A 27,214-nucleotide genomic window follows, 5' to 3' on the forward strand; every position below is an offset into this window, starting at 1 on the left:
GCTGAAGCCTGGCACTACACTGCAGCAGCACCAATGAGGAAATAAAAGCAGAGCTGTGCCAGCACAACCCATTTCAGGTGCTTTTAGCTGAGTTAAACATACTTATCAAAGTTACAGTAGGGCTTGAAGCGCTCCACCAGGATCTGCATCTTCTCCATCTCCCCGAAGGACAGGTAGGGGATGATGCGCAGCAGCCCCTGCAGCACGCTCAGGTTGGAGCGCACAAAGGTGCTGTTGATCTGGTCCAGCAGCATCACCAGCTGGTCCTTGTCCCCTGTCAGGAGGAGGTTGCCCTGTGAAGGAAGAGCAGCAGGATTTACATTCAGGAATAAATCTAGAAAATTCTCGCTCTGGGAGCTAGTGGAATACTGTAGTGAAGGGGTAGTGACTGATGAAATGATAACCCAGCCTCGTTCCCAAAGGTCTCATGGAATGGCTGTACCAGCCCTCTAGCTGACACCTGGCTTATTCCACCTACTGTTCAGGCATTTTCCAGCCAAAAGTCTAATAATTCCAACCCAAAGCACACCAGATTCCTGTCCACCCACAGCTTCAAAAGATGAGTGAGAAGCTCTTCTTGTTCTCAGTCTAGCTGAGATACAGTTTTATTCTCAATTAGCTGGAAAATCAATCATGTTTTCAACACATACAAAAACACTCCAAAAAAACAAGGCCAAGCTGTGTCTTTTCTTGTCTGTCCCTGGCCTATGGCCCAAAGCAGGAAGGAAAGGATCCAAGCAGTGTCTAACAACCCTCACCCAACCATGCAAGACTCATCCTGACGCAGCCTTGCAGTGCTTTTGGCTCCTCAAGCCCTTCCCCAAGGCCTGCTAAGACCTGCCAGAAATGTAACGAGGGTCAGACTCCATCAGCACTCTCTCCTGGAGCTCAGTATCCCTGTGAGCAGGGGTGTGCAAGCCCTGACTCCCAGGGAAAGGAGCAGGCACTCACCTTGTCCTCGCTCAGAGGTTCCGCGTTGGATTCATCCAGAATGATCTCCATGATGCTGAGCACCTGCTCTGCCACTGCTGCTCCCCCGCTGTCCTTGCTCTCCTGCTCAGCCACCAGAGCCTGCAAGAGAACAGAGTGCTCAGGGCAGCACCAGCAGGAACTGGTTTGAGGTGGGAATAGGCACTGGAACACCAACAGGAACTGGTTTGAGGTGGGAATAGGCACTGGAACACCAACAGGAACTGGTTTGAGGTGGGTGCACTCAGGAAAACACTAGTTTAACACTTAGTTTAAGGTGGGAGCAGTCCCTGGAACAGCAGCAGTTACTAGTTTAAAATGGAAAGAGGCACTGAACACCAGCAGTTACTGGTTTGAAGTGGGTGCACTCAGGAGAACACCAGTTTAACACTTAGTTTAAGGTGGGAGCAGTCCCTGGAATACCAGCAGGAACTGGTTTAAGTTGGAAAGAGGCACTAGAACACCAGTTTAACACTTAGTTTAAGGTGGGAGCAGTCCCTGGAATACCAGCAGGAACTGGTTTAAGTTGGAAGGAGGCACTAGAACACCAGTTTAACACAGTTTAAGGTGGAAGCAATCCCTGGAACAGCAGCAGGGACTGGTTGAAGGTGGGAAGAGGCACTGAACACCAGCTGGTTTAACTGCCCCCCACACTCCCACCCACAACAGATAAGCAATGTCTAAAGGATAATTTGCAAAGCCAGCACAGCAACATTTCCCATCTCCCATAGTTATCACAAGGCAGCATGGCAGTCAGAAGTAGCTTAAATTCACTGGAATCCATGGAAAAAACACTTCTGGAAGTCCAGGTTGTCCTTACCAAGTTGAGAGTTCCCAGCATGACATTCAAAGTGTTCATCTCAGGCTTGACCAGCTGCTGCCGGTTTATTTTCACCTTCACACAGTAACTGAAGAGTTTTAACAGCACCTACAAAATATAGCAAAGGGATTCTCTGTGCTACCTTCACAATGAGGGGGGGGATTTTGCTGAAACTAAAGTAATAGTTTAATACAATAATACACCTGATTTCCAGACTTCTGGGTTACACTACACCCCAGATTTTTACATCTCCATATAAATCTTCGCACAGCTTTCGTTTTCAGGTAAGGTCAAGGCAGAAAACAATCCCTCCAGCAAGACAGGATTTAGTCTTACCAACTCAGGTTCTACACATTTGAAATTTTGCAAGAAATTGTTAACCAAGAGGAACAGGAGAGTGAAAGAACTACTCCAGCTCAAGGGAGACTGCCTAAACCTCAGGGATGTCTGTGGAATTTTCCACCTCATAACTCTTGACCCCACAACCAAAGAGAGACTCACAGTCAAGAGGTGCCGGCCCTGTTTGAAGTCCTTGATGCCAGTCAGTCTGTTGAGCATGCACTCCAGGCCTCCACACGGGGCCATCACCCCTGCCATCTTGTACACTTCCTCCTCATCCTCCTCCTCATCTGCAGGACAGACATGGGTGGTGAGACAGGGGCAGCCACAGCGGGACATGCTTGTGCAGTGGGAGCAGACAAGGAGAGCAGAGCAGCACACATTTACCAACAAGTCAAGTCACTTCAGTTGTACTGAATTCAAAAAGAATTAAGATCAGGAATATGAAGAAGGGCTGGGCAGAATGGTCCCTGTGCCAAGCAAGTGCTCATATTTGAAGCACAGCTTTAAAGCCCTCTTAAAATCCTCCTTCACTCGAGGTGAGGCAGGTAAATGCAGCAAAAGCAACGTCAATCAACTTTAAGCTCACTGCTGTGAGGATAATAATGTCATTGCTCTGCAGCAAACCTCAGATTTCAAATCCAATCCCAGCTTTCAGCAGACAAATGCATTACCAGTGGTGGAGTCCAGGGACTCGATGAATTCCTCCGTTGCATCTCCCAGTAACCCCCGCATGCGGTAAATGATCCTCATGGGCTCCCCCTGCAAGAGCAGAGCTTTTTACTCATTCTGTCTCTGGGCACTTGTACACAAGCCTGATTCTGCTTTCAGTGTTTACAGACACTCCAGCCCCAGCTCTCCCTCGTGCTGTTTCACCTGAGCATGGTAACACAGGGAAATCTTTCACTCCCTTGTTCTCCCCTTCTTGAGATAAATTAAAAACAACAGTAGAGACACCTGCAAAAACATCAGCAACTCATCCCTTGGTCTGCCCAGCTTTCCCTGGCATTGCCAATTGACAGACTGGTAATAAACAGTCTCCTCCTCCCTTCCATCTCCTCCAGGTTTCCTTTAGCAGCAGTGAAAGATGCAGCCAAGGAAAATGGGTTCATGTGCAGAGGAACACCTGCTTTCCATGGCAACCTCTTCTCTGAGGGTATGGCACAGTATACCTGGGAAATACAGGGAACAGGCATGGCCCAGGAAATGAAGCAGGACAGGCTAATTGGATGAAAGCTTTCAAACAGATAAAATCTGCAGTGATGGCAAATGGAAGAGGAGTGAAAGGCAATTTAATGAGCTTTCAGTAAAGCAGTACATCACTGGAATGATACAGCCAAAAAGCTGTGCTGTTACCCTGAGAAAGGGACAGTTTTCCAGATGCATTTCCAGCTGGAAATACTGACAGCATATCATGAAACTTTCCATTTTTAATCCATAGGTCTGAATAAAAAGCAGAAAAGAAAAATCCCAGATTTGGGAGCAGGAGACCTTGCAAGAGAAAACCTGTCAGGGATCGTGCTAAGCCTAATGTGGAATAAGCAGTGCTTAATGTCACAGCAAATACATAAGCAGAGGGAAAGCCCCGGGGGGAAGATCTGCTCAAAGGCCATGCTGGCGACCAGCAATTAACACCACAGGGGCCCTGGTAAAACGGCAGATGAACAAAAAAAGCCACTGAGAGACAAGGGGAACAAAAAGGGGCCTGAGGTGGCGTTTCTTGTGCGCCTGTCGCTCCCAGGGAACGAGCTGCAGCTCCAGGAGTGCTCACAAAGGAAGACAGATGAAAGCTGTTCATCCACAGGAATGCTGAGCAAACTCTGCCTTTCAGCAGCAGAGCTGCACGACAGCTCCAGCCCAGCATCCCACGGGAACAGCTCCTGCCTGCTCCCAGCACCAGCATCATTTGCACCAGTGACTCGACCAGAATTCAAATCAGAACTCACAGATGAACACCAGCATCTCACCTCCCTTTCCAAGTTGGTACCTTGCTAAAAAATTATCACTGTCACAAGGTTTGGGCTTGATTTTACACTGAAGGCTTTGTTACTGAAATAAAGCTTAAGGAGACCCATTTTATCATTCACTGCTAATTGGCTCTTTGTTTGAACTCTTCCCATAAATGGTTTCAGGAAACTGAGGTTTCAAAGGTGATTTGAGGCCAGGAGGAAATGAGGGATGACCAAGAATTGCTGGGCAAATCAAACTTGTTTTATGATCTCGAGTGCCTCTAAAAACATATTTGTAGTGGGTAAGCTTGAGCCTAATGGTCTCAGTGGGAGTTTATTTTAGTGGCTACAAGGAAAGAAGAGAAGAGCTTGTTCTGGACCACATCCACCTCTGGAACAAGCTTAGTATGACACAGTGAACTGGAGCCTTAAGACTGTCGAGTCAATTCCTTCATGTGAAAAACACACAATACATATTATGAAAAGCAAAAAAAAGGATGAATCTGCCAAGTGCTTGAGATCCTGATGAAAAATATGACAGCAGAAGTGCAAATATGGAGAACCATTATTGGATGCTCTGTGCATAAATAATTTGGGTTCATCCCCGAAGCACAGACTGATGGAGCAATCTGGTGTCCCTGTGTGCACACACACATGAAGTTTTTGTGTGCAGATGGAGTGTGAAATGTGATCTGAAAGGCAGTGACAAGGTTCAGATCTCCCCAGGGGAACACAGGCAAGGCTGCTCCTCAGGAAGAGTCACATGAGACACAGGACACAGCTCACCTGGGGCACTGCTCTGCAATCACTCACTGCACAATCTGTCCTAACAGAGCACCAGAAGGTGCTGAGCAGTTACACCCAATAAATTATATGCCAGGAAATAAATCCTGACTCGTGTGATTTAGATTTTCCCCCTTTTTTTTTTTCTTTTGTTGATGTGAAGGATGGGTGCTCTGTGCTTTTAACTTGTACAAAGGTAGCACACACCTCGTTTGTGGGACACCACACCTTCTTGTAGACCTCAGCCACAGGCAGATCCAGACTGATGATCTTGTTGTTCACCAAAAGCTGAAAGGGAGAGAAGAACAAGTCAACAACAAGCTTGGGTTGTTACATCACCACCCCAGCAACCACCAGCTGCCCAAACCCAGCATCCCACAGGTCTGTACAAGAAATCTCCACGTGAAGAAATTCTCACCTCCATGCCACTGTCATCCTCCAGCAGAGCCACCAGGTCACAGTCCTGGCAGATCTTGTTCTTGATGTCCCTCATGAGAGGCCCAATGCCAGGCTCATTACTGCTGTAGGGATTCCCTGGCATCCTGCCCTGCAGGAAATCTTCCTGCTGGGGATCCTTCTCCAGAGTGACAAAGAACTCAGTGACTTCATTCTCCTCCTAAAGAGCAGCAGCAGAGACAGAGTAAGTTATTCCCTAACCACGCTCCTATTGCTGCATTTCTATGGGAGAATGTTCCTAAACCTTCAGTCCTTTCCCCACTGGTGCATCTGCTCTGCAGGCCACACTCAGAGGATGGCCAGGATTATTCAGTGACCAAATTCCTCAGGGAACTTGAACAGTGCTCCCCCCAAATGGGAAACATGTCTACACTAGCTAAAGGTGAATCATGACTGCAGACAATGCTGTTCCTAGGAAAAAGGAACCAGATCTGCTAGAAGTGATTGATGGTGATTCTCCTCCTCTATCAGGAGACCCCACCAGGAGCAATGAACATAGTTCTGGTGACCCTCAACAAAAAAAAAGGACATGAAACTGCTGGAGCAAGTGCAGAGGAGGCCATGGAGGTGCTCAGAGGACTCTGCCTTGTGGAAAGTTGGGAATGCTCAGCTGGAGAGGAGGATTGTGTGGAGACCTCAGAGCCCTTCCATGGTCTGAAGGAAAGCCAGAGAGGGACTGTTCATCATGAACTGGAGTGACAGGACAAGGGGGAATGGGTCAGACTGAAAGAGGGGAAAGTTAGGTCAGATACTAGGAAGAAATTATTCTCTGTGAGGGTGGTGAGGCCCTGGCACAGGGTGCCCAGAGAAGCTGTGGCTGCCCCTGGATTGTCCAAGGGCTCGGAGCACCCTGAGGTAGTGGCTGCCATGGCAGAGGGGGGACTGGACAATCTTTAAGTCCCTTCCCAAAGCAGTGCAGGGCCCTGCTGAGGCAGTGTGCCTCCCCACTCACAGGGTAGATGATGCTGCAGAGCCTCTCAAAGATGAACACAGGGGTCCTGTAGTCGTCGAGGCTGTAGCGCTTGGCAGTCTCGATGCACACGGCCATGAACGCCTTGGTCTCTGACTCTGTGCCTGCCAAGGAAAGGAAGCTGTAAAATGGACACTGGAGGCACTTTTATAGATTCCACTTTAACTCAGCACATGCAGTAAATCCTTCTGCACTCAGCCCAGCCCCCCACTTTGGTGTTCTGTTCTTTTGCGAATCCACTCTGTGAAAGATGGAAGGTTTTTATTTGTAGGGTTACTAGGAAAGCTTCTGCATGGCTGAGCTGCAGTAAAACAGCCCCATAAAAATGAGGAGGCTGAGATTCCTGGAAGATAAGGGGTGACTAGGAACACTATTCAACTGTTCTGTGCCAACAGAAAATACTGGAAGCCATAACCCCCCTTGCTGACAGCAATCATTTAGAAAAGTTCTGAGTATGGATGTTCTGCTTTTCCATCTTGGTTGATCCCAAGGCTGGATTTATGGACCAGAGGTGGTTTTACCTGTTGTCATGTCCTCCAGCATTTCCAGCAGCATGTCCTGGGTCTCATCAATCAGCTTTGTCCTCTGCACCACCAGCTTCCTCAGGCACAGGTACCCATTGAGCACCGTGCCCACCAGCCGGCTCTTGAAGTGCCTTTTGATGGACTCCACCTCCACAAAGGAAGAGAGGAGACCTGGAAAGACACAGAGATTCAGGAGGTGACAGAGAATTTCACTTCTAAATTTCACAGCAGCAAATAGGGCACAGTATCATAAAAATGGCTCCCAGCTCCCATTGGTCTGTGGTTCAAAGCTCACTTCTGTGAGCTGAGTGGCTGGAGGTGAAAGCCTTGGCCTGGTTTGTCAATTGTAACATATGAAAACTAGTTTGGGAATGAGGAAAGGGCCTAAGGAGTTTCCTGCATGCTTGATACAAAATTCTGCACTCTTTGGCATTTTTCTGTCACAAGCTATTCCAAAAGCAGATGAGTGTTCCTCTTGTAATACTTCTAATACCCCTGATGATGTGAAATGACTTATCAGTGACATCACAAACTGGTCACTCCTACAAGAAAGTAAAGAATCAGCAAACACAAGGATTCTTTCCCATGACACACTGATCAACATGCTGCTTCTTGCAAGAAGCCAGGCTTTATGGATTCACCCACTAATGGCTGAAGAATGTGAAAGAGGATACAAAAAACAATGACCTAGTTAATGAGGTATTTCCATTTCCAACAAAATTCTGTAAAAGGGTATACACCCTAGAAGATGAAAAAAAAGATCCCAGAGAATAAGGAGGTAGGAACAACAGGCAGGAATAAAGCAGTGCTTACAGTGGTGCCAGGGATTGTACCATGTAATAAAGTGAAATGATGAAGCTTGCCTGGTGTGTTACCACAGTTCAGCTAAAAACTCTTACTGACCACAAAAAAATATGGAAAAATCCATTTAGAGATTAAGTGCTAAATCGATGGCAAAAATCCAGTGCTGACAATGGCAACAGGACTGAATGAGATCTCTCTGAAATCCTGCCACAGGCTGTTAGAGAACAATGATCACCCCAGTCAAACCCTGCTGCAGGTCCACTCAATACCTGTGAGGCTCTTCAGGGCATATCCCTGCTGCAAATCCGTGCTGAGGGTTGCCTCCTCCAGGGCCAGCAAACGAGCTATTTCCTGAAAATAATTAACAGCCTGTTAGGCCAAGACCCTGCAAGGCCAGAAATGATTGGAGTGTCTAACACAGGGTGCAAAGAACTCAGCACAGCCACTGAGACAGGCACAGAGAAAGCACAACAGCAGGGAGGGAAGGGGAAAGGGGAGGAAAACTGACACAAATATTCCCCTCATTCTATCCCTGCACCTTCCTGCTACCACTGCCTGGCTCTAGTGGCCCTCCAGGAGCACTCCCAGCCACCACTGATGTGGAGAGTGTCACCTGCCTCTGTGGAGTGCAGCAGGGATCCCCACAGGAAATCTCTGACACTGCAAACTCAGTGTGCTGTAATTCCCATTTCTCCAGCAATGGCAGCACACCTGATCCTTCCCTGTCCCTAATGGCTCTCAGAGTCCAGCCTGGCAGCTGCACAGCAGCTTCCAGCTCTGACCTGCTGCCAAGGCAGTGCAGCAATATCTACAATCCCAGAGCAGAGTTAATTAAAGTGCTGAGGAATTCAGCACTGGAGCTAAAACCCCCCTCTGTTCAGAGGAAACAGCACTGAAGTGTGAACTTAACCCTGGCAGGGTCAGCAACAGGGCACTGAACAAAGAGATGGAATTTCAAAGGGAAAAAGAAAGCCAAGCCAACAGGTCATTTCCTGCACACAAATCCATACCTTAGTGATGAGGCTGCCAATGTAGGGCAGAACCCCTCTGGCTGCCAGGTAGACCTTCCAGTGGGCAGGTTTGATGAGTTTCTGATACAGGGCCAGGTACTCAGCAGCACACTCACCAGCAATGCTCAGCTCATCCAGGTAGCTGTGAAAGAGAAACACAACCTGACAACCCCTTCACAGCAACAAAAGGCATTCCTGCTTAAGGATACTCTGGAAAGGAAGAAAAAGCCTCCAGAAATCCATCCTCCAGGTTGTCCTTACTAACAATATCACTAATATTCATTACTTGCTGGATTAATCAGTATTTGTCCCAAAAAGGAGTTGACTGTGCAATCTGCATGAACTGGGGTAAGTTATATGTCACAGCAGCTGGAAGTGAGCTCACTCTATCATCCTGCTGTTGAAGAGGCAGGAGAAATGTTGGCCACACAGCTGGACAGCTGATCCCTACTTCTGGAAAAAGTACAGACTGCAAGAGCTCATTGCCAGCCAGCAAACCCCAATTCCTAAACCTATACCCTCCCAGCTAATGAAATTAAAAAAATAAAAAAAAAAAGCTCAAAAAGATCCCTGAACTGCAGGTATACAAGGCAGAGGTGTGAGAAAAGCTGCAAGAAGAGGGAGATTGTGATGGGAATTGGAGCTGCCAGATGTGGCAGCACAGGAATACCTGGTGAGGAGATCAAGGACCTGCTGCTTCCTGCTGGGGATGGTGGCCAGGGCCTCCACAATGGTGCAGGCAGCCTGCCTGGCAGCCTGGGTGGCAGGAGTGAACAGCACCTGGGGCAGGGGCAGGAAAAGGCAGGTCAGACCATGGGCACAGATGAACTTGTGCCAGCTCACAGGAAGGGACAGCATCAGGGCTGTTGGGTGAGCTGGTGGCAGCATTTTCTTGTTCTCCCAGCACCTGGTTTGTGACAATTCCTGCTCTGCTCAGCACCCAAGTGTTTAAAGAGTGCATGATGTGGGTGACCTGCTAGTCCCCACACACAGAACAAAGCTTTGATGCAGGAGCACCATGGCAATCAAAGGTTCAGAGTTTAAGAACCCACAGACTCCCAGATAAACATTTGATGCAGCATTTCTAAGGGAACACAGCTGCAAAGCTGCCTTGTGAGGGAGGCAGAGTGCCAGCCTCCCCAGACAGCCACTCTGTGACTGCAGCCTGCCCCAGGGCCCTCCCCACCTCTACCTGTCGCAGCCAATTGTTGTGTCCCAGCTTGAGATCCAGAGGACAAGTTCTCTTCCCACGGCGACTCATGAACTGCTTCCACTTCCAGATGTATTTTTCTGACAAGTAAAGCTGGTGAAGCTCAGCTTTGCTGGGAGTTTTCCCATTGGCATCTGCACCTGCAATATTGAGCAGAGCCCAAGAGAACTGTCAGCAGCCATGAACTGCAAACTGCTAGAGGAGTTTTCTTACTGGAACTTGCCAAACTCAGCTGGGAAGCTGAGTGCTTCCCATCTCCTTGCTGCCATTTTCACTCTTGTGTGGAGCTATCTCAATTCCAAGCCTCATGAAAATTCCAGAGCCTCTCTCAAGGAATTCCATCAGCTTTCCAGCTGGCTGGTGTCAATTCAAATATGAAACTAGTTTCATTTTTTACAGTCCCCTGATTCTCTTTGGGCACAGAGTATTTTCTGTTTAGGGTTTGAGGCACACAACCTGGAAAAGTCAGTGCTACAACTCTAAGGATTAAATGTGAGGATGGTACCAGATGCCATGGGGCAGCAGCCAACACAACCCCATAGAAGCACATCCTTATTACACCTGGGATACACATATTCCTGCACAGAACTGCACCAGGTCACAGGCACAGGGGTTACCTCTGGCAGGGAGGCACTTCTTCCAAGCTTCATAGGATGCTTTGGGGTCCCTCTTGAGCCACAGCTGAGCCTGTGCATGGATTTCATTGCTGTATGGCTTCACAGTGGTGAGAGCGTCCATGGGCACATCCTAACAAATTAAAAAAGCTCTGTAATTCTTCAGAAAGCCACAGTCTGCTCCCAAAGAGCAACTCCTGAGAGTGAATCACTGGGGCTGGGCCATGAAGAGGCAAATGCAGCTCTGGGACAGAAGCAGGGTAATACAGGGTGCCTGTTAATGGTGATCTAAGAGAGATATTCCAGTTCTTACTGAAATATCACCAAACCCATCTCTGATATCCATCTGTGATTATCAGACAGGCAGATCAAAGCAGAAAAACTCCTTTTCTCCTGCAAATCTAATCCTAAAATAAAATCAATAGTGGTCAATCAATATATTCTAATGAGAACTGTAGCTCTGTATTTAAAAATCTGAGTCACAAGTACTTGATCCTATCAAATTTAAGTACCCAATTCTACAAAGCTGCTAAGAGCACCAAAAGCCTGCCAAAAATAACCAAGCTGTGGCTCTGAATTTGTTCTTTCCCATGCCTCAGATCTGAGGGAAAAAGAGCAAACCCTGAACAGTTGTGGTCAAAGTCACCAAAACCCAGTGAAAAATAGGAAGTAGTAACCTGTAATTTGCAGTGTGTAAAGACCAGAGTCACAGGGCTTGTGCTTCCCTAGAACAGTGACCAGGAAAAGCAAGTCTGGCTTCCTCACAAACTAGTTCCTCACTGAGATCAGTGTGCCAGACTTCCATCAGCAAATTCTCAATGTTTTGCTCAGCCTCTAAGGCTGTACCTTGTTTTTCTTGCTGGTTGGAGCAGGTGGCTTGATGAGCTTCTGGAGGATGCGCAGGCACATGAGGGTGATGTTCTCAACAACCACGGGAGTCTTGATGTTCACTGCCATGAGGAAGAGGCTGAGAGCTGAAAGCAGACAGGGATGCTCATCATCCTGTGAGAGCTGCAGCCAGGACCCAGCTCTGGGCAGCACTCAGGATGGGTTTAGAGGTGGAAGCCCTGTATGTGTGCAGAGCAGGGAGTGCACTCAGGACTCACCGCAGCGCAGGCGCAGCTCCCAGCAGCTGTCCTCCTTGGAGATGGAGTCTGTCAGCAGCAGCATCTCATACTGCAGGCTGCTGGCCTGCAACACACAGTGTTCAGCTCCTGGGGCTGCCCCACTCCCTCTGCCTTCTCATCTTAACACATCCATGTGTTCAAAACACATGCATCAAAGTTAATTTAATCCCATGCACACTTGGGGTGAGTGGTAACCTGCTGGAGAGGTACAAGCAAGGCCAAGGCAGGGAACTGCCTGAGGAAGCTTCAGCATGTAGCTGAACACAAAATTTTGTGCTGTACTCTGACATTTATGTCATTTCCTATTGAGATTCAATTTTTTCTCACAAACAGATCATAAGGGAGAAGACGCAATGATTAGAATACACCAGCAGCAGAGAGGGGCAGAACAAAGAAAAAAGACAACACTGGGTCTTACCAAGTCTGGATTTGCCCAGTGTCCCTTCAGAGCTGCAGAAACCTTCCCAATAATTAAGTCATTCATTTGCTGTGTGGCCTCTGGATTGTCCCTGATTCCAAGAGAAAAAGATAACACTGTTATGATCTGCTTGTACTAAATGCCAAAAGCTCCTGGGATTTCAGCTCAGCTGGAAACAAATGCACAGGGAGTTGAAGGTTACACTTTGCTGGTGTATGACCTATGGCAGGGGTGGGACTGGGCAACTTCTGAGGTCCTTTCCAACCCAGACCACTTTGTAATTCTAAGGTAACTCCCCCTTTGAGGCTCCCCATTCCTGAGGGAGCTTTCCTGATCCCTTTTGGGGCTACCTAACAACACAGGCCAGACAAAACTAAGGGAATAAAAAGCACTTGTATTTATTGAAGGGCCTTCAGGTACATTTTGGGGAGATGAAGCTCTCCAGGGGCTAGACCCAAAAATGGACCACGGGTCACAGGTTTTCATATTTTTATAAGTTTGGTCCATTGGCAGACTACGGGTTAATCCTCCAATTACAGCTTCAGATAATGAAGTCATTTACCCCAAGTTTGCTGCCCCCAAAACTCCCTTTAGTTTCCATTTCTGGGGGCCTGAGGCAGTGAGGGGTCCTTGATTCCCAGCCCAGAGAGGAATTGCTGTGTGTGACCAAACTGGGAGAGCAGCACTGACACTGTGTGTGGGGTTTAGAGCTCTAACTGCAGAACTGCAGGGTTACAAAGAGGTGAGAACAGAGAAGCTGGAATGGAGGCCAGAGCAGGCTCACCTGGTCAGGAGGCACATGAGCTGCCGCACCTCCTCGCGCATGGCGGCGGCGCCGCGCCGCAGGTTGTAGTCGAAGAGCTCGCGGATGAGCCCCTGGGCCACCAGGATGTGCCGGATGGCACCGTTGGTGGCCAGAGCCCTGAGCAGGGTGATGCAGTGCTCGGTGACGGCCGAGGCGCAGCCGTAGCACTTGGTGGAGGAGGTGTGGCCGCAGCCCAGCACCGACAGCGCCCGGTACTGGCTGGCCGTGAACGTGGGCAGCGCCGAGCTCCGCGACGACTTGGTGGCCGCCTCGCGCTGCTGCAGGTCGTACTCCAGCAGCTCCTTCCGAGAGGCAAACACCTTCTGCAACACACAGCAGCACTGTGAGCCAGCAAACACCAGTCCTACCCATGGGTCACCCTACAAACACCTTCTGCAACACACAGCAGCACTGTGAGCCAGCAAACACCAGTCCTACCCATGGGCCACCCATACAAACACCTTCTGCAACACACAGCAGCACTGTGAGCCAGCAAACACCAGTCCCACCCATGGGTCACCCATACAAACACCTTCTGCAACACACAGCAGCACTGTGAGCCAGCAAACACCAGTCCCACCCATGGGTCACCCATAGAAACACCTTCTGCAACACACAGCAGCACTGTGAGCCAGCAAACACCAGTCCCACCCATGGGTCACCCATACAAACACCTTCTGCAACACACAGCAGCACTGTGAGCCAGCAAACACCAGTCCCACCCATGGGTCACCCATACAAACACCTTCTGCAACACACAGCAGCACTGTGAGCCAGCACACCACACCAGTCCCACCCACGGGTTATTTCTGCTGTGTATCTTGTGCAGAAATGCTTTTAACCAAGTGTTTCCAAACTTGAAATCCTTCAATGTTGGAAAAAATAAGGATTTGACAGGAAGGTCTCACAGATATATGTGTATGTACTGGCAGGAAGGTATGTATATATACATATATATATACATATACAAGTATATGTGACAGGTATAGGTATATATATGTATATATATGTATATATGTATATGTATGACAGTATGTATGTATAACAGAAAGATCTTTGAATGTAGGAGCTGAAGAAAGAATAGAAATGATAGCAAGTTTTGATACAGAAGAAAATAGCTGAACCAATCTTACTGGATAACTAGAAGGCAAAGAGGAAGTCAGCTGGAAGGGATTTTTATGATCTGGGCAAAGGATAAATTCACCTCAAACCAAAGATGTTTTTACCAAGCAAAAAGACTTTTACAGGCCAGTGTTGGAAGTAGAAAGAAAGATCTCAAAAATTACCACTGTGAGAAAACTGAAAAACAATTTCTAGCTTAAACTGTAACACAGTAACTTTTTGTGATTGGAAAATCATGAATATGGTAATGTCAGTAGTTATAACAGCACTTAAAGAGCCAGTCTGGAGTCCCCATCCCTCACTCCCCATTCATATTGGGAGGAATGAGGGATTTGTCTTTACAAACAAGCTGTGGGTCTGCTGGTAGATAAAACCAGCACTGAGAGGTGAAAGAAATTATGGGATGGATTCCACTGATTGATGAATGGAAAAAGACATTTGCCTTTACAAACAAACTGCAGGTTCACTGATAAATGAAATTGGATATTGGAAGATGAAAGATGCAATGGGGAAAAACTATGAATTCCATAAGAATTAAAAATTAAAAGGTATGGTTATATATTAGAGGGGAATCTTAGGCATCAGGTGTTCTGGGAAGTCTGTGCCTCTCAAGTACCTCAGCCCATGGGGAAAGAGAGGGAAATGTGGATGGGAAATTAGGATAAAAAGGAGGCTCCATTCTCCAAAAACTGGAGAGATCCCAGGGGAATGTCCCATGACCTCTCCCTTCATTTGAATAAAGTACAAGGAATCCTCTGTCTCCTTTTTGGACATAAAGCTGTTGTTTGTGGATTAATTTTCCTGACAATTCCAACAGCAGACTTGGGAAATCCATGAGGAGTTATCAGTCTAGCTCCCAGTTATCCTCCCTGCTGTTTACACTACATGAAATGTAACACTGGAAATGTGACAAATCCATAGTATTAATTAATATTAATACTGGCAGAATAAGTCAGAGTAATTTATTCTTTATAGGAACATCTAAGTATCTTTAATATGCTTAAATATGACAGCCAAAAGGACAGTCATGATGTAGCAGGTTTTCACACACCAGTGTTTGTGTGACTTGTTGAACACAAATAAATATATTTAATTTATAAAACACTTCTGTAGGTCATATTTTAGACTGGTGTGTTTTCAAACACTTGGATACATGCAAAAATTCAATTCTCTTTAATTAACCATCTGTTCAGTCTCCTGCTCTTCATGATGTAGCTGCTGAGAAAACCAGTTTCACAAGCTAGCTGAAATTTTAGTAATTAACACACAGTATTTAGAAATTATTATTTCCCTGAAAACAGAGGTCACATATCACAGTCCACCTGTTGTTAATGTATCATTAATAATAATGAACACCTGACCCAAATCCAAACCAAAGCAAGTCGTACCTGGATGATTTTTGAGAGTTCATCAAAGGAGTTCTTGCAGTCCCCACAGTACTCCTGGGCTAACTGCAGGATGTACCTGTTCACACTGGCTGAGGTAGAACTGATCCCTCCACTGCTGCCTGACTCATCCTGCAACAGGGGAAAGCAAAGAGCAGCCCCAAATGGAGGCTCCAACAAAAATACCAACTGCAGAGCAGCACCTGAGGCAAGGGCAGCCTTGGGCAGAGCCAAGGCCAGTGTGTCCCAGCCTGGAGTCTGTGCAAGCCCCACCTGGCCCTCCTTAATTTACCAAAAGCCTCACCTGGGGCTTTTCAGGGGCTGCCTCGTTTACTTTGCACAGGAGGTTCTCCAGCTGTGGCCGGTGTCCCATCAGCTGGTGATACACCCTGTCAGCCTTGTCCAGCAGAGTGTTGATGTTGGTCACTGCCTGCAAAGGGAAAAGGAAACTCTGATTTCATATTCAGAACTACAACCAGTAAGCTCCAAGTCTTCTCCTCTGCCTTTCTTTGGGGAGGAGGGGGAATCACTAAATGCTGGCCCTGCAGGCTGGTTCTGCCCTGAGAAGCACACCCTGTGACACTGCACTGTGCACACTGATCCTCTGGGACAGGACACAGTGCAGAGGGCTCTTCATCAGCAGGGTGAGATGGGAAGCAAACAGAACAACTGAAATCCATCCCCATTCTACAGCAAGGCAAAGAGATGCAGCCAGTTCATAAGAGATGCACTGAATGATGTCTTTGTCTGGTGGAGCAGGACACAAACCCAGAATGTATCAGTGAGGAGCTTTGAAGGAGCACTGATTCTGACAGGGGATGGACCTGCTGTGCCCACAGTGGCCCAGAGCTCCATGACCTCCTCCTGCCCTGCTGCCAGCCTCACCTTCTTGCGATCCTCCTCGTTCTCGATGGGATCCACGGCGCAGCAGGGCTTGGCGTAGAGCATGAAGTCGAAGCGGGCGTATTTACAGAAACCACAGGCATTGCACAGGAAGGGATCCTTCTCATCATAATTGATGGACCTGAAAGGCAAGGCAGCAGCTCAAAACCTGCAGCTCAAGGCAACTGAGACAATGAAACAACCTGAAGGGACTCAGGTAAACGAGGTGGGTGACTCTTAAAACGTCTCGGTGACCAGACTGCCCTGGGGAAGGGAAATACTTGAGAATCAAAACCTACAGACCAGGCAACAAAGAAAGTCCTTACAGCACTGCCACATTCTGGCTGGAAAAAGCAGAAACAGAAGTTGCTCCTAACAATTCTACTTTAATGACAGTAATTCCCAGTAGAAAGCCAGGCTGGAGCACTGTGTCCTTCAGGAGAACACAGATAAAGGAGCTGTTCTGGTTTGTAGGGTCTGGGCTTTGCAGTGGGACTGACTGCAGCACTTCTTATCCCCACTGCAGACCAGGGTAGCAAACACAACTGATTTACAGCTCCCAGAACCTCAGAAGGAATGTGGAAACCTTTCCACATATCAGCAATCACTAGGAAAGAGCCTGCTAAATACCTCGTATCCCATGGGAATTAGAGAGGAACATGGGACAACAATAGGGGAAAGAGATATCAGATAAGGAGACAAAAGTGACAAAAGAGAAGGATTTCTAAGGCTGTAGTGGAAGTGTGAATAGCACACAGTAAATTACCCCTGAGCCTGCTCTGAATGAGGCAGCACAACAAAAGCCATGAATAGAACTGTGTGTCCAGCCCCAGCCAGGGATCCTGGGGGAAGCCCTGCAATCCCCCAGCTGAACTCCAGCCTCCAGCCCAGGCAGGCCAAAAATAACCTGCTCCAGGGAATTCTGTGCTGTGAACTTCCAGGGCTTGATGTGAAACTTCAGCTGGCTGAGAACTGTGCTCCCAGGCTCCCTTTGTTAGGCTGCATTACATTAAATCCCTGTAAGCCTGTTTTATACTTCCCCACTAATTTGATTGTGTGCTTGTATTAACCAGAATGGGGGATTTGCATGGCAGGGGGTGTGGGGCACCCAGGAGGGCTCTGGGACACACACACCTGCACTTGTGGCACTGCTGCATGCACTGGGGACACACAGTGACACTGCTACATGTTGTGGGGACACTCAGTGACACCCTGGGGACACACACACACACCTGCACTTGTGGTACTGCTGCACACCCTGGGGACACACACTGACCCTGGTGCATGTTCTAGGGACACACAGTGACACCCACAGACCTGCTCTTATGGCACTGCTACACACTCTGGAGACACTGGGGACACACACACACACCTGTATTTGAGGCACTGGTAGATGTTCTGGGGACAGAACAGTGGGAACACACACAGTGACATGAACAGACCTGCACTTGTGGCACTGGCAGACATTCTGGGTATGCACACAGTGACTCTGGGGACACATACCCTGACCTTCACTTGTGGCACTGTAGATGCACTGGGGACACACACACCTGCATTTGTGGCACTGCTGTACGCTCTGGGGACACTGGGGACACACACAGTGACACTGGGGACATTGGGGACACAATGACCTGCATTGTGGCACTGGCAGACATTGTGGGGACTCTAGGGACACACACAGTGATACTCCTGACCTGCACTTGTGGCACTGGTAGACATTCTGGGGACACACACAGTGACACTGCTGACACACAGTGACACTGGCAATACCTGCACTTGTGGCACTGGTAGACATTCTGGGGACACACACAGTGACACTGGTGACACACAGTGACACTGTGACCTGCACTTGTGGCACTGCTGGACATTCTCACTGCAGTTGCTGCACACACCAGGGTTGGCAGGCACCGAGTGACACTGACACAGTGACACTGGGGACACACACAGTGACTCTGGGGGGACACACAGTGACTCTGGTGACACACAGTGACACTGTGACCTGCACTCGTGGCACTGCTGGACATTCTCACTGCAGTTGCTGCACACGCCGGGGTTGGCGGGCACCGAGTGACACTGACACACACTGATACACACTGACACTGACACAGTGACTCTGGGGACACACACAGTGACACTGGGGACACACACAGTGACTGTGGGGACACACACAGTGACTCTGGGGACACACAATGACTCTGGTGGCACTGGCAATACCTGCACTTGTGGCACTGGTAGACATTCTGGGGACACACACAGTGACTCTGGTGGCACTGGCAATACCTGCACTTGTGGCACTGGTAGACGTTCTCGCCGCAGTTGCTGCACACGCCAGGGTTGGCGGGCACCGAGCGACACAGACATACACTGACACACACTGACACAGTGACTCTGGGGACACACACAGTGACTCTGGGGACACACACAGTGACTCTGGGGACACACACAGTGACTCTGGTGGCACTGGCAATACCTGCACTTGTGGCACTGGTAGACGTTCTCGCCGCAGTTGCCGCACACGCCGGGGTTGGCGGGCACCGAGGCGCTGCAGCGCGGGCACTGCAGGGTCTCTGTGGACGCCTGGTAGTTCTCGTAGAAGTCGGCGAACTCGATCATCAGGTTGGAGGCCACGATGGGCAGGGGCAGGTCGATCTTCACCTCCGTCTGCCCCGGCGTCAGCTGCACCTTCTTGGCCTTGTGCCAGCGCGCCGGCCTGGGCAGGGGCAGGAAGGGAAGGACAGGAATGGAAAGGAATGGAAAGGAAGGTTCTCCAGAGGGAAGTTCCCTCCCCGCCCACGGGTGAGGAGAAGCCAAATGCGACTGTCTCGGCTCCAAATCTCCTTTAACTGGGATGAATGGAGAGCAGTCCTAGGATTCGTTTCCTTAGCTTCTGTATTGACATGATATGTAGCCAGAAATACATTTTAAGCCTTTATCCTCTTCATAGAGAGAGACTGTTTGGGATTAAAGAGCTGTTGATGCCTCATGGAAAAACTTTAATTCTACAGACATTTTCTAGGGATTTTCACCTCCATTTTTTTATTAGTAAGGACATTTGCATGAAAACAGGATATTTATTTCTTAAAGATCTCATCTGCTCCCACTGCTTATTCTCAACCTGAAGTCAGAATCCTCTCTTTGTGACATCATAATCCTCTCCACAGCAGCCACTTGTGATGTCACAGAGGATTAAGACTTCAAATAAGCAATAAGCGGCGGGCACAGATTAATCCCTAAGCCAGAGAGATCTGATTCTGGTGAGAACATCTCAAGAAGTAAGAAGGGGAAGCACATAAGCAGGACTGGCTCCAGACTGAGCAGTGTGTTGAAAAGGAGCCATTTCTGGTAGGTAAAGCAGAGCTCAGAGTGAGACCATCCAACTTCTAATTTTAATTCTACTCTATGGCTTCAAACAAACAATGTTAATACTTTCAGCATTCCTGGACATGCTGCAAAGTCCAAATCCCTTTTGGAGTCAAACTAGCCATGAAGTGCTCTCAGTATTACTACTGGTTCCCACACAATTAAATCAGGTGCTTAAAAGCGAGCCTAGAAAAGTTGGAATCCACTAATTTTACAGATTTTTTTCAAGCTTCAAAGAAAATCTGGATCTTTGTTTCAACAATTATAGTAGATACAGAACAATCCCACCCAATATGGGCTGAGAGTGATGAGTAATAAGGAAGAACCTTGGGGTTAAACAAGAAGCCAAGAGAACAAATCAAGTTCAGAGATTGTAAAGGAAACTTGATGGACATACTTGTTCTTCAGCTCCACGATGGCCTGCACGGTCCTGTTGTTGTAGTAGAGGTTGATGGTTCGCACCATCTTGGTTCTTTTCAGGTCTCCAATCTTCACTGTCACCTTGCTGATGGTGTGGCTGCCAATGAGCTTCACCACCTGCTGCGTGGTCGTGTAGCGCGTGTCCACTTTGATGGACGAGAGCTTGATGTACTGGGGAGAAACCAGGGGCACACTGCCTGACTGGGGGCACCCCAAAACCTCAGGGGAAACCACACCTGTCATGGTTTGGGATCCCTGATGTACTGGGGAGAAACCAGGGACACACTGCCTGACTGGGGGCATCCCAAAACCTCAGGGGAAACCACACCTGTCATGGTTTGGGATCCCTGATGTACTGGGGAGACAAACCAGGGGCACACTGCCTGACTGGGGGCATCCCAAAACCTCAGGGGAAACCACACCTGTCATGGTTTGGGATCCCTGATGTACTGGGGAGACAAACCAGGGACACACTGCCTGACTGAGAGCACCCCAAAACCTCAGGGACAGAGAAAACCACAGCTTAATGGTTTGGATCCCTGATGTATGGGGAGACAAATCAGGGGCACACTGCCTGACTGAGGGCATCCCAAAACCTCAGGGACAGAGAACACCACAACTGTAATGGGTTGGGATCCCCACCACTGGAAAGGATTTAGTAACAGCAGTTGCTGCTGGTGCCAGGGCAGGGTCAGGCAGACACCAGGAAAGGCTCTTCCCCAGAGGGTGCTGGGCACTGCCCAGGCTCCCCAGGGAATGGACACAGCCCTGAGGCTGCCACAGATCCAGCAGCATTTGGACACCACTCCCAGGGATGCCCAGGGTGGGACTGGTGGGATGTCCTGTGCAGAGCCAGGGCTTGGATTTGATCCCTGTGGGCCCTTTCCACCTCAGGATATTCCATGACTGTGATTGCAGGGTTACTTACACAGAAGGGCACCTCAGGGTTGTTGCAGACAAGGCAAGGATCACTCTCCAGGTAGTAGCCATCAAATTCCACGAGCCCAGACAATGTGCTGGAATGAGGGAACAACCCTGACACATGGACCTGGGCATTTGCTGCTTTAAACCCAGGCCATTCAACCAGAATCACTTTAATTTTCCCAATTTTTTCCAATGTAAAATAGAACTGTTACAATACAAATCACACTGGAAATAACAGCTTTTAAATAAGCTGCACTTTTATCTTAATTATCAATGACTGAGGTGGGACCAAGAACACAACACTTAAAACCACAAATTTCTATTCTCCAGCTGGGCCTAAGGTTTTATAACATTTACTGACAGTGCAAGCAGAAGAGCTCAAGCCAAGCTCTGCTGGTAGGGCTCAGTGTCAGGTCTGCATGTGGCAGAAAGAATTCTGCTGCTCTCCCAGGCCCATCCCCACCAGCAGAGCTGGGTACACCCCAGGGATGGAGCTCAGCTGGAAAGCCCTTCAGAGACATGGATCAAAGGCAGAAGTGACTCACTTGTAAATGTTGGAGTTGGGGTGGTTGGTGAGAATGTGGTTTTGAGTCCGGAGGATCTCCACGGCCTTTTGGGAATATTCCTTCAGCTGAAACACAATCAGGAGAAGAGAGTCTTCAAAACAATGCTTTTATTGCTACACAAACACCCCTCCTCTTGTGGTGCTCCAGGTCCCCAGGAAGAGGCACACACCACACTCACAAGAATTTATGTGTTTAAATCCTTACCCAGGACTGTAATTGATCCTAAAATCTGAGATTTACACAGTAAGTGTTGTTTGTCAGTCAATCCCTGCAAATGCCTGCCAAGATTTGCATTTGTATTCCCATTCTTCAAACATACTCATGCAAGTATCAATGGGTCTAAATTATTCTTTCTCAATCCCACAGATCCCCTAGAAGAGGCCACCACTTCTTTTGTTCAAGAATGATGGCTAGAAAAGATTTCTAGGAGTTGCACCATCAAAAATCTATAAACTGGACTGCCAGATCCACAAAAGCCTCCAGTGGGCATGAAGTATTTTTCTCAATAAATAAAAAACTCATCAGCACAATTTCACCCCTGAAACAGTAAAACAGAATTCCAGACTTCCAAAATTTTTAAGGATCCTGCTTTCTTTTACATTAAAGTTCTAGAACACAAAAAATTTCCACCAGAAGCTCTTCTGACAGAAAATCTGTTCCAGCTGTATTATAAATGAGCACCTGGGATGCTGTACCTCCCTTCTGGAATGTCACTGTACCTTTTTCTCAGTCTGCTGTGTTTTCAGGGAGAAGTATCCCAGGAGATCTACAAACTGGGCAGCCTTTCTCCCATAGGCTGGGAGTTCTGGCCAGATGGACCACATGAGATCCAGCAGTAACTCCTGCTGGGACTTGTTGGAGTTCCTGTTGAGAGGATTACACACAATCAGGGTCCTGAAGATGGCACAGATCTTGTGCAGAAGGAGAACGTGAGCTCCAGTCCACCAAACTGGGAAACTATCTTGCAGAGTTCACAGAGCTAAATCCCAGCATCCCTTGAATCCAGCTGTTCTCCAGCACTCCAAAAGAAAAGCAGCTGTTCTGCAACAACTGAACAGAGCTCTGAAGGAGTCCAGCCCCTAAAGTGCCCCTTTCCCCACACAACTCCCAACTTTTCACAGTGTGAGTCTGGACCTGCCTCAGAAACTCAGAAACTTTGCCCACAAAGCTGCTCCTGGTCATGACAGGAGTCAGACTTTGCAGACAGAAATGAAATGCTCCTTGCAGATGGCAACTGAGATTGATCATGGCTAAGTCACAACTTCCACTTCCAGACCAGTAACTGCAAACCAGTGAGGGCAATTCCAGGGGGGGCAGCATCCTCCAGAGAGGCTGTGGCAGTGGCCCAGCCCCAGGCTCACCTGTAGATGTGCAGGGCCAGGCAGTGGGCCTGCCACCTCACTGAGGAGGAGTTGGACTCCAGCAGGAAGCAGCGCAGGAACTGGATGAGGGTCTCCTTGTCAGCAAACTTGTTCAGCTGGTTCACCAGGGCTGTACACAGCTGGTCCTCCTGACTGCCTGAACCCTCACCTAGGGACACAGGGAGAGCTTAGGGACAAGATAAATGCAGCACCCCACAAACAAGCCACTCTGCTGTTCCAAAGAGTCAGGATAATGGGGACAAATTATCATGTTTCAGGGAACAAGAAAGTTTAACAGTCATGTCTTTTCCCAAAATATAACCCAGTTAGATTTTTTTATATCTCCTGACCAACAGGAAAAAAAACTGCAGGAAAACTTGCCAGTGAGGACGTGAGAAATGTGCTACACATCCTGATAAAAAGAAAAGGATTGACCATGAGGCAATGAAAAGACTCACAGGGAACCATCTGATGGTGAAAGCCAAAGCGGCTCCTTGAAGAAAAGCCAAGAGAGAATTTATGCCCATGACTTTTATAGGGAAGCTTAATTACTTTCCCAGGACTGTGGATATTCATTAAGCAGCAGCCCTGGCTCCAGCAGAGCTTCCAAGGCAGCCAGAGGAAACAAGTCTGAACACAATCACTGCAGAGCAGAGCTAACTGGGTGTGCATCCCCAGGATTTGTTTTAATCCTCATGAGCATTTCAGCCTCCTACAACCCAGGACAGGCAAGTTAAGTGGAAGCTGCTTCATCACTAGATTAGGTAACACCATTAGAGAACTTCAAACCCACTCAAAGCAATGAACACAGTGGTTTGGGATGTCCCCAGCACATGATTTCAGCCCAACTCTTAGGACACACTGCTTCACCTTAGTCCCATCTACACATAGGAAAACTGTTTCTCTCTCCTGATAGTGGCTCTGGCTGCCCTTGCCACGAGCCATGACCCTTTCCCAACAGATTTATCTGGGATTTATCATCCATTTCTTTCTAAACAGAGTAAGAGAGGCTGTGAGGAGCAGAACTGCTCCCTAAAATCACAGGACAAGGCCCAGCTGTCCCTCACCCTCTCTCTCCTTCTCCTTTTCCTCCTTCTTGCTCTTTTTGGTGGAGGATTTGCTCTGTGCTGCTGCCTGCCCAGAGCCTGATGCTGCAGGAGCAGAGGTGGAAGAGGTGCTCGAAGCTCCAGAGGATGAAGCCACAGACAGCACTTTGCTGCCACACAGAGCACAAGACAGCAGCTGCAGGAGAACTGGGGATACTCCTTCATCTACCAGGAAGCTGACTTGGAGCAGGAAATAGAGAACCGCTGTGGAGGGAAGGAGAAAATGTTTGAATGACACAATCATGGAATATCCTGAGCTGGAAAAGGCCCACAGGGATTGAATCCAACCCTGGCCCTGCACAGATACCCCAACAATCCCACCCTGTCCAAACACTCCTGGGGCTCTGCCAGCACCCTCTGAGGGAAGAACCTTTCCTGATATCCAACCTACACCTGCCCTGACTAAACCAGCTCCATGCCACTAAAGCCTGAATTAAAAACCCACCCAACTTAAAGCAAAAGCCTTTGTACACAAGGACCAAACTCCCAGAACTGTCCTGTCCCTGCAGCACAGAAGCCCAGCACTGGGGTACACCAGCTACAGTGGCTCATCCCAAGTGACTCTCTGGGACAACGGCAGCACAAGCAAGAGAACACAGATCTCCTGTTCCTCTAAGTTATCCATTACATCATATTTTGCTCTTTAGCCAAGGAGCAAATGCAATTAGGGCACTGGGATAATTAGTACTGGAAGCAGTTCAGTCCTATCAAAACCCTCAGCTGTGTTTCCCCTTCTCTGCTGAGCTTCCCCATCCAAGATCCCAACCTCAACACCACTGCTCCCCCAAACCCTGCAGAGACAGAACTCACAGTCATCCTTGATGCAGAATTTCTGCCAGTTCACCGTTCTCTGCGTGGCAATCTCTGCACAAGCCTTTAAATGCTCCATCTGCAGGCACAAAGGGACGGGGTCAAAGAGCACACCAGCACTGCTGGCACTCCAAGGCCCTGTGCCTGCCCATCCCTTACCAGGGAGATGAGGGTGTCATACTGCAGGGCAGAGCCCGAGCTGGCAGTCACCACACTGGCCCTGAGGAAGATGCCCTGCTCCTCCAGCAGCTTCTTGATGCCCCTGACGTGCGAGTCGAGCGTGTGCAGGTCGCGCAGCTGCCGGTACTTGTCCTTGGAGCCGCAGATGAACAGCAGCAGCTTGCGCACCTGCCGGCGCACGAACGGCGTCTGCTGGATCATCAGGTACTGCAGGGACAGGGCAGCCACTGTCAGCTCACAGGGACACAGGCCAGCTAAAAGGAAACTTTTCTTCCAAAAACAAACTGATGGGAAATGTGTTCACCCAGCTTTAAGTGCCAGGCAGAAGAAACATTGCACAGCAACACTGCACAGCAACACTGCAGCACTTACTGGAAACCATTCCTTGTCATCTCCAACCTCAAATAAACACCTAACCAAGGCTAATTTAGAAACCCTAACTCAGGCTTGTGTAAATGTAAGATAACTTGTTCTGTAAAGTAGGAAGCAAACTGAGAAGACAAACTCTAAATATCTTCCTGATTTCTTTTTTAAGACCCAAGTACCAACAGCTGAGCACGCTGATACATTTTTCCATCTCACAGTAGGTTTTCTCTCTAAGCTTTGTGGCAGCAGCCACTTAATTCCAAGAAATAATAGCAACCTCAATTTCATGTATATTTTCCTACAGATCCCTGTTCAACAGCAACACACAAAGCCAAGAGCTCACCTTCTTACAAGAGGATTAAAAATACAAGATGGAGCTGAGATCAGCTCTGCAAAAGCTCATCTCTCCCATGAAAGAAATCACTACTGGAGTTTTCTTGTGGAAATCTGCAGGTGTATCATGTTCCTGCTTACCTCAGACAAAAAGTAGAACCAGGAGTGATCGAAGATGGGTGGGGGGATGCGGGAGTTTGTGTCTGCAATCTTCTTGATCTGGTAGGGCAGGCGCAGCACCATCTCTGTCAGGAGCTGAGTGTAGGCCTCAAAAACATCTGCAGCATGACCCTGGCAGCAAGAGAAATCCCTCAGGCTCTGAGCACAGCCAGTGTGGTGTCACCATGAATGACAGGGTGCTTTTGCTGATATTTTAAGAACAAGGGATTTCTGCCCCTTTGCAGCCCAAATGATGAATAAAAACCTGCACAAGGCCTTAAACTGGATGGCAGCTGTGAAGATGCACTAAGCTAGTCTGGAGTAAAGCAGTTCAACTCAGGAGCTTTCAGCTTAGGAGACATTCTTACATTCAACCAGCTTTTTGCACTGCACCTATACAAACACCAAACCATGGCATAAAGGCATCACACTGGGAATTACTGTGGAAATTCCCATCCACCCTTCCACTTCCTTGGCACACTAAGTTCAGGAATTCTGCCTGCCAAGCACAGGGAGTCATAGGCTGGAGCAGCTTCCCTTCAGGATGATTAACAACTCCCTCCAGGAACAGTGGCAGCAGCTCCACACAGCTCCTGGGTTAGGAGTGCACCAAAGGATGGTGAGCTGGGCTGCCCTGTGAGAACCCAGAGCACTCCCACTTGGAACTTTGTGCTAGAAGATGGATTCTGGCTGCTTTTTGAAGGGCAAACTCCTTGTGCAGGGCTGTTTTCCCAGCTGTGTGCAGGCTCTGCACTCACCTTCACATACTGGCGGAGGAAGAAGGGGCTCATGTCGGGGGGAGAGGAGGTGGTGTGAGGCTTCAGCAGCTGGCTGGTGGCCACAGGCTCCTCATCATTCTGCTGGCTCTTCCAGTACTCCAGCAGGGACTTGAGCACGTGCAGACAGTAATCAACAGCACCAGAGCTCAGCAGGGCAGCTGCTGTGGCACTGGAGATCAGGGAGGAAGCCTGGAACAGAGGGAAGGAGCTGGATCAGGAACACACCTGGGAGTGTGGAGAGCAGGGGCAGCCCTGAGCACCTGCTGACAGCATGGGCAAAGATAGCAGGTTTGAATGAAACTTTGCAGGCAGCTTTTAAGTTTGGGGTTTGTTTGAGGTTGGGGTTTTTTTGGGTTTTTTTGTGTTTATGAAAAGCAACTCAAATATTTACAGAGACTCTTTTGAACAAGTGCTTAGTAAAGGAAAACAAATAAAATCTCCTCTTAAGTCTAATCTCCCCTCGACACATGTGCCAGAGGCCACTCTGCTGTGGATTAAACGACTAGGGCTTTTTTCCCTTCCTTTTTTTTTTTTTCACATTTTTTAAAGTTGGGATTTCTATTTGTTTATCTGGGATTTGGCCAGCTGGGTGTGAATCCTGGTAGAGAAAGAGTCCCTGTTGCAGCTGCCTCTCACACACTCTGCTCCACCCAGGTATTGCTC

General features: G+C 48.5%; 1 protein-coding gene across 6 annotated transcripts in view; it reads right to left on the reverse strand.

Moving 5' to 3' along the window:
* UBR4 (ubiquitin protein ligase E3 component n-recognin 4) overlaps nt 1–27,214 on the reverse strand; it is an 85,382-nt gene that overhangs the window by 13,512 nt on the left and 44,656 nt on the right. For all 6 annotated transcript variants that reach the window (XM_079326368.1, XM_079326367.1, XM_079326366.1 and 3 more), the window contains 32 exons: nt 26,531–26,740; nt 25,755–25,904; nt 24,894–25,121; nt 24,735–24,813; nt 23,886–24,128; nt 22,819–22,987; nt 22,177–22,321; nt 21,437–21,522; nt 20,896–20,983; nt 19,945–20,138; nt 18,658–18,897; nt 16,191–16,329; nt 15,610–15,735; nt 15,309–15,437; nt 12,778–13,121; nt 11,994–12,084; nt 11,555–11,639; nt 11,295–11,422; nt 10,452–10,581; nt 9,817–9,974; nt 9,295–9,404; nt 8,625–8,766; nt 7,884–7,965; nt 6,808–6,981; nt 6,269–6,390; nt 5,279–5,476; nt 5,068–5,148; nt 2,803–2,890; nt 2,291–2,418; nt 1,790–1,897; nt 952–1,071; nt 103–293 (listed from right to left, as the gene is read on the reverse strand). In XM_079326368.1, coding sequence (XP_079182494.1) covers nt 103–293; nt 952–1,071; nt 1,790–1,897; nt 2,291–2,418; nt 2,803–2,890; nt 5,068–5,148; nt 5,279–5,476; nt 6,269–6,390; nt 6,808–6,981; nt 7,884–7,965; nt 8,625–8,766; nt 9,295–9,404; nt 9,817–9,974; nt 10,452–10,581; nt 11,295–11,422; nt 11,555–11,639; nt 11,994–12,084; nt 12,778–13,121; nt 15,309–15,437; nt 15,610–15,735; nt 16,191–16,329; nt 18,658–18,897; nt 19,945–20,138; nt 20,896–20,983; nt 21,437–21,522; nt 22,177–22,321; nt 22,819–22,987; nt 23,886–24,128; nt 24,735–24,813; nt 24,894–25,121; nt 25,755–25,904; nt 26,531–26,740 — 4,706 coding nt within the window. The remainder of the gene's footprint in view (nt 1–102; nt 294–951; nt 1,072–1,789; nt 1,898–2,290; nt 2,419–2,802; nt 2,891–5,067; nt 5,149–5,278; nt 5,477–6,268; nt 6,391–6,807; nt 6,982–7,883; nt 7,966–8,624; nt 8,767–9,294; nt 9,405–9,816; nt 9,975–10,451; nt 10,582–11,294; nt 11,423–11,554; nt 11,640–11,993; nt 12,085–12,777; nt 13,122–15,308; nt 15,438–15,609; nt 15,736–16,190; nt 16,330–18,657; nt 18,898–19,944; nt 20,139–20,895; nt 20,984–21,436; nt 21,523–22,176; nt 22,322–22,818; nt 22,988–23,885; nt 24,129–24,734; nt 24,814–24,893; nt 25,122–25,754; nt 25,905–26,530; nt 26,741–27,214) is intronic.

The sequence above is a fragment of the Erithacus rubecula genome, assembly GCF_903797595.1.
Source record: "Erithacus rubecula genome assembly, chromosome: 24".
Taxonomy (NCBI): Eukaryota; Metazoa; Chordata; class Aves; order Passeriformes; family Muscicapidae; genus Erithacus; species Erithacus rubecula.